Source organism: Malurus melanocephalus, unplaced genomic scaffold (genome assembly GCF_030028575.1).
Source record: "Malurus melanocephalus ecotype Western Australia unplaced genomic scaffold, MMel_1.1 scaffold_162, whole genome shotgun sequence".
NCBI classification, from domain to species: domain Eukaryota; kingdom Metazoa; phylum Chordata; class Aves; order Passeriformes; family Maluridae; genus Malurus; species Malurus melanocephalus.
In genome coordinates this window covers 1,177,639-1,190,903 of record NW_026623394.1, presented here as the reverse complement: position 1 = coordinate 1,190,903, position 13,265 = coordinate 1,177,639, and the positions used below count along the sequence as shown (strand labels likewise).

The following is a 13,265-nucleotide window of genomic DNA, read 5'->3' as shown; positions in this document are numbered from 1 at the left end:
CATTAGCTGTTGTAAAGATACAGTAAGATTTAGCACAACTTAACAGTATACTTTTTATTCTGGATAGATTCCAAGAGACAAAACTTGTAGTAAATGAAAGCAAACTGGTGGTGCAGACAGAAAGAATTTTATACATTCCCACTTGTGTCTGAGGTTGCAAGTTCCTCTGAAGAAAGTGWTTTCCAATGGCCTATTGTCCATTGTCTCATGTGCCATCACAATTAAAATGTGTCTTTACCTCTGCTGAAGCAGAGCAGAAGGATGAGCATCTATCTCCTGTTCTAGATGCTTTTTCTCTGAAGAAAGGGGTTGCAAGAAAACCTCTGAAGAGAGGTGATAGACATCACAAAATCCAAATAATTCTTTCAGACACAGTGGGTGTAACTCTTCAGTGGGAAGGTGTCATGGTAATATGGACTCACTGGTGATGAACTGGTTATCGCTGTAGGTCAGAGATTCTCTCACTACTGTGCAGCTGACTGAACAGATGCTGGAGCATGGAATGCATCTGATTTTGTGTTTTGATTTTGGTTTCTGTCCTGCAGAAATGCTTGACTGGTATCACAGTGGGCTGTGATATTATCCTAGCACACAGGGTTGCTTGCTCTGGAGGAAGTGGAAGCTGCTTTGCTGTGGCTTGTTTCGGACTCTTTGAGCAGAGGATAATCAGTGAAGRATTGCAATCTTTTTCTTGCAGTAATCCATGCTGAAGAGGCCCCATTCATACAGATGAGCCAAGGGTTGAAGCAGCACTTTAAACCCAGATAGTCGGTCGGCTGACTGCCCAGCAGGATGCCATCAACCAGCCGAGCGGGCAGCCTGAAGGACCCTGAAATTGCAGAGCTCTTCTTCAAAGAAGATCCAGAAAAGCTCTTCACAGATCTCCGAGAGATTGGCCATGGAAGCTTCGGAGCAGTTTATTTTGTAAGTAACACTATGGCTTGTGAATTTTAGCTGTGTTTCTTTTTAGACTGCAAATGTAGACTTTTTGGAACTTAATGAGGAAAAGAAACTTCTGTGACTTCATTTGTGGTGTTTGGGGTGGAGATGTTATCTTGTGTGCCTGTATGATCTCAATCCATTCACAAACTTGCAGTATTTGCATACAAAAAACCCTGGAACTTTGGTCCTTGCCCGGTGATTTCAGGTGCAAGGATTTATGTGCAAATTAAAACATGGGCTTCTGCTCCATTAATTCTGACTGGCACTGCGGTTCTCTTGGTCTGATCGGTTCTCTTGGTCTGATCGTCTCCTTATCACCTCTTGTTCCTTGAGAGAAATTGAGTTCTCTCCCCCTTCGTGCATACCCCCAGGCTCCCTTAAAGCCATTCTTTGTGTTTGACACCTGAGCMTTGGTGCTTTTGTTGTCATTTGTCCTGTCACATCCATTCCTACTGCAAGCAAGAATCCCAGTATCCATYTGCATAAAACTTACTTGACATGAATGTCTGGACAGCACTATTTTTCTCAGACTGCTTGTATCGCTCAACTGGCAGTGGGATCCTCATGGTAACCTCAGTGCAGGTTGCTGTATGTTAACCAAATACYGTGAGGCCTTCATTAAAAAACACTTTCCTCAGAAAACCTTTTCAAGTTTATAATTATAGGAGGCGTGGCCAAACCTGCCAATTTTCCTTCAGAAAGCCATTTGTGTCACTATTTTATGAGATGCCTATTCAGTGTTAATAATTGCAGCAGACCATGTTGGGAACCTTCCAGCACAAATTTAATGCAGCACAGATGAACTAATTAGGAAAAGCTTCTTAATTTTGTTCCCTGCTTAAAACTATGAGCCACCACTGTCTGGGAACAGATCTGGGGGAGGAATTGTTTTCTAATGAAACAATACTCACCTGTGGCCTTAAATTCACCTCATGTACTTACTTTGGTTAAGGAATTAATATAAAGGGAGGGAAGTGACAAATCTGTCTTCCTGCTATKTGGAAATATGATTGAAGAAATATTATGGCAGTTTTTTGGGAATGCTGTATCTTACAAAAGCATGCATRGACCACCCAGGTATGGAAACCCATAATGCAGCTGCAGGTAGCCTGTGAGCTGAATGCAAACAGCATTTCCCAAACACCAGCAGCAAGCTGCMTTGGAGCATTTGTAGCCTGCCTGAACTTTGTCGTTTTGGTAAGGGCTGATGGCCCATTACCAGCTCCTTCTCCAAAGCCATTGCAGCTCAGAGGCCATTAATTTCTAGCCTGTTCTTTCTCTTTTCCCCCCACCATTTAAAATCACCAGTTCATTATAGATCGGTATTTACTCTCTATAGAGTGCAATTACTTGCTGGCATTTGGATTGTGCTTCTTTGTCAGAAAATACCTCTGATTTGGCCACTTGCATAAAGACAATTCCATCTCATCTGGGGGGCTTCATTTTTGTCAAGAGAAAGTTTCTGATAAAGATACTTTGTTGCTGTTTCTGTGTTAGGAAGTTTTAACCTGTAGGTTTTGTGGTTTTTGTTTTTGACTACTGATGGTTCTGAGATCTTGAAAGWGTTCCATGCAATGTACCCCATCCTTCAAACAGAAGGCCAAAAGATGAGAGAGAGAACATGGAGAGGGAAATTTAATGTGAATTAAATAAGCGGAACAAATAGAGGAGAGTCTATGTCTTGGTTATTTTATAACTTTGTAAAGCTGGAGAAAAAACTCTGAAGTTTCTTTAACTAGATTTTGATTCTGCTACTGCAAACAATTATTCTTTCTCTAATTAATATAACACTATATTATAGTTAATAATTATAAAATGGTGTTACTGAAGCCAGTGACGTACTCCACTTTCCTTTGTGCATACTTCRCTGTATTAATGCTGAAGCTACTCTGGTCCCCAGATGTTGATCCTTTGTGTGGAGTTTTTGGAGGAAAGCATGATATATGTGCATGGATATCTGCCATAAATCAAGCCTTGTTCATTTGGATGGTTTGAAGGAGCTGGCCTTGCACATCCTCCTGGCTTTTGTCTAGGATCTGACTTTTTTTCAATTATTCAAGATCACAGGGAAATGAAGAAAAGCAAAGGGGCTCCATGATTTTAATATTTCTGGGGTGCCAGCCAGGACTGTTCTCCCTCTCTAGGACTGTAGGTGTTCAGCAAACTCTGTCAGGGTTGCTTGCTTGGGTTTTCTGATGCAAAGCATCCTCTCTGCAGTCTGCTTTCATGGCATRCAGCCTGTACCAAAAAATGGGGTTGATAAATAGGTGGGGGAAAACAGAAAATCCGTAACACTACCTTATCTAAAATAGCGTTTAGTGTTTCACTGTTAGTTGTACCCATCTTCCTTCCMTTTTAGCAGTGATTCCAGCAATGGGTGATACATTGATCTTACTCCTGTCTCTTTGTTTCTGTTGCATCCTGCAATGGCAGAAAGTTTCTTTTATTTTTTTTTTTCTTTCATAATTGATATGAATTTTGCTGGTTCACCTCATGGTTTTAGTTTCTTAGAAACTGCAAGTCTGGCACCTCTGAATCATTTTTGGTATTATCCTTACCCTGCTCCCTGCTCTGCAGTGTAATAATAGCTTTTGCTTGACACAGGAAACCTACTACACTGGAACACTGCAGATGGAGGAGAAGAATAACCCACTCTCTTTTGTTAGAGCTCAGTTCCTTCTGCTCCACTGTAGTATTTTGCTTGCCTGTTTTATTGGCAGTTTTTCACCCAGTTGAATGTTTCAGAGATTGTCTCTAATCAGTAAAGATATAGGAGTCAGAATTTTGCTCTACGTTCTTTGTCTCATACAACAAAAATAGTCATCCCTCACTGAACTTTACAGGTACTGTCAGTGAGAGGATCCCCTCAAACAGAAAGAAAAGTAAAATTAATATTGGTTTAAGTTTATCATAACCAGTTGAAATAAAGACTGTCAGGGAATTCTGGGTATCTCTTTAAAGAGCAGCAGAATTAAAACATGACTGAAAAACCATTTTACAAAAGGTAGAGCCCTAATATTTCATTGATACATGTTCTGGTAGAATGTGCTTGATAGTACAAATATATTAAAAATCAGTGTTTTCATCAGTCATCAGTGAACGTTGTGGTGCACATTATTCTGATTTATATCATTTGGCTTCCTGTCCAAGTTGATTATCACTATCAGAGAGACTCAGAGATCTTTTCCTCCACCACCCTCTTGTGCTGCTGAAATCTTTAACAGAGGAAATCTGGGATCTTGGTTGGAGCCATCCTTCCTGCAAGGWGCTGCCTCTTCTGCCATGGGGATTGAGCTCTTGCTTTGGTGCTGAATTAAACCAAGCTCCTTGTCTAGTTTTTGCCTTGCATTGTTGCTGTCTGAAGTCGGGAAGTTTGCATTTGAAGTGTGAACAACTATGTACATTTATGGTGCAGTGTAAATAACAATACTGTGAGACTGAGGAGTCTCATCTGAAGATGCGTCAGTTGGATCGCTGCCATCTCTGTATCATCTGCTTTCCTTTAAGACCCAAAAGCTAAATTTTGGGAAAGTGGGGAAAAAGCCACCAGTGTCTGGAGCAGGTATCACCAGTRCATCGTGTGACATTTTTCTTTATGGTTTGAATGGAACTGGGTGGCTGAGCCTTGCTTCTGTTCCATGTGGAATGGACCTGGGCAGGGAGAGAAGCTGATTTGGGGAAAATCCCTTCCACTTGAATCAAAACTGCTTTTGTTAGCTGTGATTTTTAGTTTAAAAGTCACTGTACTTGACTCCTGCAGAGACTTGGTGGATGCTGAGCATGGAAAAATGTCACACCTTGTCTCCCAGACAGGAGGGTGATCTTTCCCTTCAGAAAAAAATTTCTAATTCTTGCAGCAGTCACACCCCTTGGACGACATTTTAGTTCAATACTCTGCAAAAGTTAACTAAGAAATAAAGATTATTTTATTATTGTRTGTAGTTTGCATCTTATGGAAAGCTGGGACCTGAAGAATCTGATGGATGGTGTTTTTCTGTTGCAGGCACGTGATGTGCGCACCAATGAAGTGGTGGCCATCAAGAAAATGTCATATAGTGGGAAGCAGTCCAACGAGGTATGTAGAACATGTTGTATATTAGACCTTGATCATTGCAAATACTAAATAGGRTGATTTTAATTAGCTTGGGTTCCTGCAGGAGGATGAGGGTAAAGGTGAATGAGGGTACTGTGTAAACAAAACAAATTATTTTACTGTTCACAGTGTATTCCTGTCTAATCTGCTTTTGTAAAAGATGGGTAGAACTTTCTTCTTTCAGGCACAAAGGGCTCTTTTTGGGACCACATAAGTGTGTAGAAAGGAAAAAAAAAATTAAAAATGATGGGTTTGTATGTTTATGTCTTATTGCCCTTAAATGTTCCATTTTAAATACCTTTCAAGAAAAGCATATTGCTTCCTGGACAAAGGAATAATAGGAATGGAAGCAGTAGTGAGAGCTTCAGAGGGAGCCTTGCTTGTAGAAAGTAGTGAGGCAGAACGCATCCTTCCCTGGAATGACTGTGCTCATGAGCAGCTGAAACAAAGGCAAAASAGCAGTGAATGACTGAGTGTAATAATCTGAACAGCAGCTTAGATCCAGAAGAATTGTTAGGCCCAAGGGTTAAGGCAGTCTTTGCAGAGGGATCTGTAGAAATGTGCCTCTGAGATTTAGACACTGAGTTGCCACCCCACATGTGTCTCCTTTCCCTAGGATGCTTAGCAGAGATAATTGATTTTATACTTGAAATGTTTAAGTGCTAATACAGGTTCTTGAAAAGCCCAAGATTACATGAGCATCTGATACRGTATTTCTGGTAAATAACATCTATCAAATCATGGCATGATTTTTCAAGGGAGGTATTTATTGTAAGCGTATTGTCCAAGGCACTTATGGTTCCCTCCCTCCATTCTTTATATTCCAATCTTAGCAGCAGTCTTGCTCCAATGAGTTTGACTAACAGCTCATTGCTTTCTGTGCCTGCCTTTTATGTATTGATCATCTGCACTCCTAGGAGCTGAACTGTTCCTTCCTCTGTGTGTGTGTATGTCTGTGTAGGAGGTAGAGGTGGCAGTGTATCTCCAGCAGTCTTGAATTCTAGCTTCAGAGTTAAATTTGCTATGCCTGTTTCTGTTTTGTCACTGCAGTGACTTGTTTAACTGTGTACTGATGAAAGAATAATTTGTACTTGCTACTTGTCCTACTGTTTTAATTACTGTGAGCTATAAATACTCTATTCACATGAATGAAACAAACTGTGCATGCTTCAGAAATAGCTTTTGTTTGTCTTGAATGCGTATGTTTCTTTATTTTGAAGAAAGTAATAAGACTAGGATTAAAATGCTTTCTATTTTACGTCCATATTTRTTTGTTTTGTTCAGAAGTTCGCTAAAGTTATGATCTAGCCTATATAAAGCAAATTGATTAAGGGCATTCTAGTATCGTTTGTATTTACTTTGGTTTGATAATATGATTTTATCATTGGTGGGAACAATTATTCTCTCAAATAAGGTCATATTTTATACTAAAAATAAGTTTTTAAAAACCTTTGAAGAACGTGGTACTGTGCTCTTAATATGGTCTTGGAGCTTTTTCTGTGCAGGAAATCATGAATACTTCCTGACTAATACATCACTTCTTTCTTCCCAATGTAGAAGTTCAGCATGGTGCTTTCTTGGTTTGGTTTTTATTATGTAGTACCTCAAGGCCTTTGAGGMTGAAGGTAGAAGGCAACTATGTCACTCCAGTGTCAGTGAGGGAGTTTATGTTAGTATAGCTGCACTGTGTCATTCTCATGGCATTTCTGGTGTTGAGAAATGCTTAACTTAGTCARTCAACTGCCTTGGTTGTGGCTTCCTTGTTTCCCTGACTTTGTGTGTTTCTCTAACCCTAAAATTTTTATTAACGAWGATTTGGGTTTTGCCCATGTTTTCCAAAACCTTAGGGTAGATGGGCCTTTTTTCCCTTTGTGAATACTACCTACATACTAATCCCTGAGGAAGAGTATGCTAAGAGATTAATAGGATGTGGAAAGCAGCTTTTGAACCTTTTGGTGTTGGGTGAGGTTTATCTACCTCTGACTAACTTCAGAACTGATATTCTTGCTCAAAAACATTTGCAGTGTCAACACTCTTATGTTGATGGCTGCATACTTAAATGGTTTCAGCTACTGCATTTGGTTTTGAAAATGCTTTCTGGTAGTTGTAGTTTTGCTGTTGCTCTCAGAGGCTTTTGCCTTTCTTGCCTGAGGGGATGTGGGTGTGCAGCAATTGGGGGTACTTGGAGGTCTCCAAAGGGGGAGCAATGGCAGTTTCTAGGCATGCACTGGGACTTGAGATTTTTGGCATCTTCTGTACTTCAAAGTTTCACTGGGAGTGCTCCCCTTATTATAAACCTGGCTTTGTTTTATCTTGTTTATATTTTTTCTCCTGCAGAACCATTCCCTTATCTAGTAGGTAACTCATTTTAAATTGGCCCTTGTAAAGATTAAACTAGTAATAGAGAAACATTATCAAGAATGTAGTCAGATATTTGGCAGCTGATAAAGRTATTCTCATCCAGTGTGATATAGTGACTAGTAGGGATAAGTCTTTATAGTTACAAGAGGTGAGAGAGGCAGTTGATCCTCCTGCAGGACACTTATCACCCACATCTCTTTCAGGTTGTGATGTATGTTTGATTTGACAATAAAAATGGGTTCACTTAATAGAGGATCACTTTTTTTTGAGGACTTGCTCAGATATTAAATGTTTACCATAATATCCTATGCCACATATAATTTTAAAGCATTATATTGTTCAGAGATCCTTGCATACAGCCTAATTGATCAGCAACTTGTTTTGTATGTCTGCTGAGGAGTTAAGCAGTGAACATCATGGTGTTGATACAAACTTATTTTGATTGGGAATCTTGAGATAGTTTGCCTCTTAAAATACTTAAATGACATAATAACAACAACAGCAACAAYGACAAAGAGGTAACAGTTTTATGAAGTCTTTCTATTCTTTTTATTCTCTGCAGAAATGGCAGGATATTATTAAGGAAGTCAAGTTCCTCCAAAGAATAAAACACCCTAACAGTATAGAATACAAAGGCTGCTATCTGCGGGAGCATACAGCATGGGTAAGCATCTGCTGCTCTGCACTTCTCTTGCCTTGATTAATGGTGCTTTGAAATCTCTCCAGCTGGATTTTGGGAGGCACCTGAGCACACACTCAGATGAGCATAGCCAAGGGCCTTACAGGTGCTCAGCAAAACTGAATATACTTTTTGGAATGAAGATTTAGGGAAATTTTCCCTTTCACTTAGATKAAGAGTTGCTGTTCTAATGTTTTTAGTGTGATGGGTCAAGTATTTGAAAAATGTACACCCATCACTGGAAAAGTTTGTTAATGCAATATACTAAAGAAATCATATTGTTGATCTAATAGTTTAAGTTGTAARTACTATTTTGTGAATTAGCTTCAATCAATCTGTAGGGCAAAGTTTTAGTTTCTCTTTTTGAAATCTGACTGGAACAGAATCTTAAGTAAATCCCTAAATAGCCCTTTAATACTCTGATAAGCTTGTTAAGTGCAATTTAACATTCCTGTTAAGTATGTGCRTATAAAATACGATATGTAATACAATACCTAACTGGTTATGAATGTGCTTTTGCCTTCCTTMCAAGTGGTGTTGCTTGGTATCTTACACAGGAGAGTTAGGCCTAATTCCAGTTAGAGCTGTACTTGTGGGAAGGTTTAGTGTGACAGTGCTGGGATGGAGTTTATGGTACAAGCAACAATTGCTGTATCATGGCAGCCTGCACTGTGTGCCCCAGGAATTAGTTACAGMTTTCTCCATACAAGTCTAGCAAACATACTTATTTACTATTACAGATTTCTAACTGCTTTGATTTCTTCYTGTAACAGCTTGTTATGGAATATTGTTTAGGATCAGCATCAGACTTACTAGAAGGTAAGTCACACATGTTTACTTGTTGGAAAGTCAGAAGCTAGTACTGAACTAGGAGGTTGCAGCATCACAGAATTGTTCTTGAGTATATAGTTTATTTGGGGCCAGAGTGTGTATGAGCAGGCACAGTTTGTCAAATACTTGCATAGCTGTAGTGTTTTTTTCTGTAGAATATTGGCTTTCCTAGGTGTGTAGTTTCTCCTTGGTATTGTTTCAAAGTTGTCAGTCAGCTATTTGTTTGCTTCTGCCATGACAGGTCAAGATTTGCTTCTGAAAACCCTTGCTGTTGATCCTAATGCTTACTAACAACTGTAGGCCTGTTGACTAAAATAGCACTGCAGCAGTRTTAGGGTTTTGCTTGATGAGGTCTTTTGTTAAATGGTCATTTTTCTGTCAGGCTTCTTGTAGTGAAGATACATGTGTGGCCAGTAACTTGTTCCTTTCATTGCCAGAAGCATTTCAGGACAAAAAGCTGAGCTGCCAGAATCCCATCTCTATTGCTACAGTTTATTCATGTGTGAATTGCTGTAAAGTTCTGGGATTTGGGGTTTCCTTCATTAAAGGAAAACTGAATATTGAGTCTCAAACAGTTATTTGGGAGAATGGTCACAGAACTGACAGGAATGTAGTTCATGGTTGKAGAGGGGTCTCTCTGGTAGTAAATAGCTGCTGGTTTACAGTTAGAAGATTACATCTGATTATAGAATGTACTCTGTGAACTATTTTTACTTTTGCTTCTTATACTGAACCAAGTGAAAATGAACTTTYAGTATTTCTGTTCACATTGTTAACAGTACTCACTTGCATGCTGCAAACTGTATTRTTTTCTGTGATATTGAATTTCACATAAATTCTTTCTTTAAGTTCATAAAAAGCCATTGCAAGAAGTGGAAATAGCAGCAATTACCCATGGTGCTCTCCAGGGATTAGCATACTTGCATTCTCACAATATGATCCATAGGTAAGTGGTTATACTTTTGCTGTCTCATACACACTTACAGGTAATTTGTTTTGTTGATTGTATCCTCTCCATCCCAAATTCAACACTAAGCAGGGATTTTTTTTTCACAGTATCCATATGCTCCCAAACAAGTGATTTATAGTAGTCTAAACACCAGCAAGCTCTGTATCTATGCATGCACTGTCTCTTACRGCTGGTGTTGATAATTTCTGCAGAATTCCTTTGAATCTGCTAAGTTTTTCAGTCCTCGATCCAGTGCTGATTGTCCCTGAACAAGTRAATAGCAAGTGCACCCAAACAGCTTGTAGGAACTGTGAGGCCAAGAATGCAGAGGCAGGGAGAGCACTTATTCTTGAAAAATTAGTTGTACACAAATATACATGTTGAGAAGCACACAGTAACTTTGGGGTGTAAATGTTCTTTGTGTTTAAAGTAGCTGCTGCATTTTAGTAGGGTGAAGAATTTGAATAGTTACCTTATTAGGTCTTTTTAAAAACATTGATAAAGGACGTACTTGGTTGAGAAACTTTTGCTGAACYGTATAAGAAGCTTATCCTGTTATGCCATTTAAATTCATTTTTAAGGCAWATATTAAGACTAACATTTAAGACAAAAGTTTCCAAAATCAAGGGCCACTTTAAGCAATTAACCTAATGGTTACAGACTTTGTGTTTGGAGGAAATGCGAGTATTTTGAAGTTTGAATATGTGAATACTGGTGTGTTTTGTAGTCTGTCCAACAGAGAGTTTTATTCTTTGGAGAGGAGTAATACTGACATTTATATTCCATAACCAGAGATATCAAGGCAGGGAACATCCTGCTGACAGAGCCAGGACAGGTGAAACTTGCTGACTTTGGGTCTGCTTCCATAGCATCTCCTGCCAACTCATTTGTGGGGACGCCATATTGGTAAGATAAGAGTTTTACTTATTTCTGGCTTTGTGAGGTGAAAGGATCATGTATTGACTATTTAATAGACTTGGGTTTTTGGAGCTAGCTTTGTAATCTTCCAGTTGTGGGGTAATAAAAATGTGTTCTGTTAGAAAAAAAAGTTTAAGTAGTAAGTAGGCTCTGAGTTCCAAGAAATTGTGTATCCCTGTATTTGTAGTTCTCAAAAAGTAACAAAAATATTTTGCTGTTCTATTTAGACTGACCTAAAGTAGTAGAGGTGGAATTGAATCATCTGTAATATATTTTAATCACTCCCCCCAGTGGTTTAAACAATTCGTGTATTCTCACCGCATCTGGTTGTTGAAATAACTGAAGTGTTTTTTCTTTCATAGGAAAGGCCAGGTTCACTGAACCAACCCCTTTGCAGATCCCTTGTATGCTTTTGATCTCTTACACCTAATCTGTGGTGTTTACACAACTGCATGTTATAATTATTTCACCAGAGTTGGTCAGCCAGCTAAACTATTGGAAATGTGGGAGGGTGAGAAGGTGGTGATATTTGTAAATGGAGAGCTGGGCAAAGCACAGGAGAACAWCACACAGTCTCTGCAGGCCTGCACTAGTGTGGCTGCCTGGTCTTTGTTCCCAGTATCCCTTGTCATGCCTAATAACTTGGGGAATGATTTATTTATGGTAGCTAAAATCAGGGAAACAGCCTATTTCATACTGATAAATGTGTTCCATTGCCCATTTATGAGCACCAATTTCCTTTCCTAGGATGGCCCCAGAAGTGATTTTAGCCATGGATGAAGGGCAGTATGATGGCAAAGTAGATGTTTGGTCTCTTGGAATTACCTGTATTGAGTTAGGTAAGTTAATTCCTTTGAAAAAGAAATTATATGTAGTTATTTAATACCTAGAACTTACTCAGCTGAATCACAGGGCAGATTTGTGCTCCCTTCCTTGTCTTCGTTTCTCTGAGACTGGAATTTTAGGGGAAAAGGACTAAATGTGCTCTCTAGAATTCAAGACCAAGTCTCCAATTTGATGTTTATTGAACTGGTGTTTTCATTACCTGAAGAAAAAGAGTTATGTAGACAAAGAGAGTTGCCAAGCAATATCACTAAGGGTGTTCACATTCTGTGGGAGAGGCAGTTAGCTTCTGAACTGAAAACCAGTGTATTGTTGAGCAGCTTTAGAAGTGAGCCATTAAAGGTACCGGTGTGGAGATATATTTACTGCTMTAAGTTGATACAATTTCCATGAAAATTTAAGATACATTAACAGATTCTGCAGTGATGAAGTTTTGGAGCAGTGGACAACTCAAAGTTGTATTCAGTGTGTGTTGTCACTTCTGAATAGATTTTTTTCCTCCTTAAAGGAGAAGATATGAAATAATCCAGTTTCGAAGTGGTAACCTGAAACTCCAAGCCTAAAGAAAAGATGACATTGCCATTAGAACAGACCCTTTTAAAGCAGGATGCCAGTTTAAAGAGACATTGTTAGTATGGCATTCTGTTTAAATTTAACACRTCGTGTTTTCCTGGAACAAAAATACCCTCACAAGCACACCATGCACGCCACTGYACCCATGCACCTGAGGCTGTCCTCCCATCCTTGTCAGATCTGATTGCTCCTACTCCAACCCGACCTCCATGGAGGAGCAGCCCAGCCAGGCAGTGAGAGCTCTCAGAAACACACTAATCCATGTGAACTGCACAGTTTAGCTAAAARTGCTGTCTGGCATTCCAAACTGTCAACTTCATTTTCTTCCAGGACGCGAAATAGATTCTTTCTTCAGAGCAGCGTTTTTTTTTTATTTTGATTTTTTTTTTTGCTTGCCAATATAAAGCAAGTTGAAGGGGTGTGACTGTCATGACAGAATCCTACTCCGAGTGGAGTAAGGAGACTTGGCTGGCTGCAGGGCTCCAGGAATGCAGTGAGCTCATGGCCACCACACCCCCGGGAGTCCTGCACGCYGCGTTCTTGCAGGATGAAGCGTGTTGGGCTTCGTCTACGGCTGCTGGCGTGGTGGGAGGTGAGACTAGGTCAGGACAGCAGAGCAGTGTAGGCTGGGTCTRTGTGCCTGGCTTGTTGCTTTGAGTAAGCATGGGAAGACAGCAGGAAAATGAGATGTCTGGTACTCTTTTCAAATTRTTGTGTAGTCTTAGAAATGGTGTTACTGAGGGCTCAGTTTCAGGGCTTCTGGAAGATTGCTGTTTTATTCAGGTGAGCTAAGAGAAAAAAAGCTGGAAAGATAGTTAAAATAGTTTAATGAATAATCAGTCTGWTCCTTGATAGCAGCAACTAGTTATCTGACAGATTAGAGGAGGTAAAGTGCTACATTTAAAGAAAAGGCTTAAGTCCTCAATTTACCCATTCTGAGGAATTTGTAGGGCTTAGTCCATCCTGCCATAGCCATGAGTGAACCATGATCTCTGATCCATAGTTCAGTGCTACTATTCAACTCAAAACTGAGGAGCAAAATAAGAAAACTAGCCTTACTTTTTCCTTGTTTGTTT

The 13,265-nt window shown here is 39.5% G+C and overlaps 1 protein-coding gene across 2 annotated transcripts in view; it reads left to right on the top strand.

Annotated features, from left to right (window-relative positions):
- Positions 1-13,265, top strand: part of TAOK1 (TAO kinase 1) — a 64,839-nt gene that overhangs the window by 28,348 nt on the left and 23,226 nt on the right. For both annotated transcript variants that reach the window (XM_057371987.1, XM_057371986.1), the window contains exons 2-8: positions 698-924; positions 4,946-5,017; positions 7,959-8,060; positions 8,849-8,894; positions 9,756-9,852; positions 10,648-10,761; positions 11,521-11,612. In XM_057371987.1, the coding sequence (XP_057227970.1) occupies positions 793-924; positions 4,946-5,017; positions 7,959-8,060; positions 8,849-8,894; positions 9,756-9,852; positions 10,648-10,761; positions 11,521-11,612 (655 nt within the window). In that variant the 5' untranslated portion in view covers positions 698-792. The remainder of the gene's footprint in view (positions 1-697; positions 925-4,945; positions 5,018-7,958; positions 8,061-8,848; positions 8,895-9,755; positions 9,853-10,647; positions 10,762-11,520; positions 11,613-13,265) is intronic.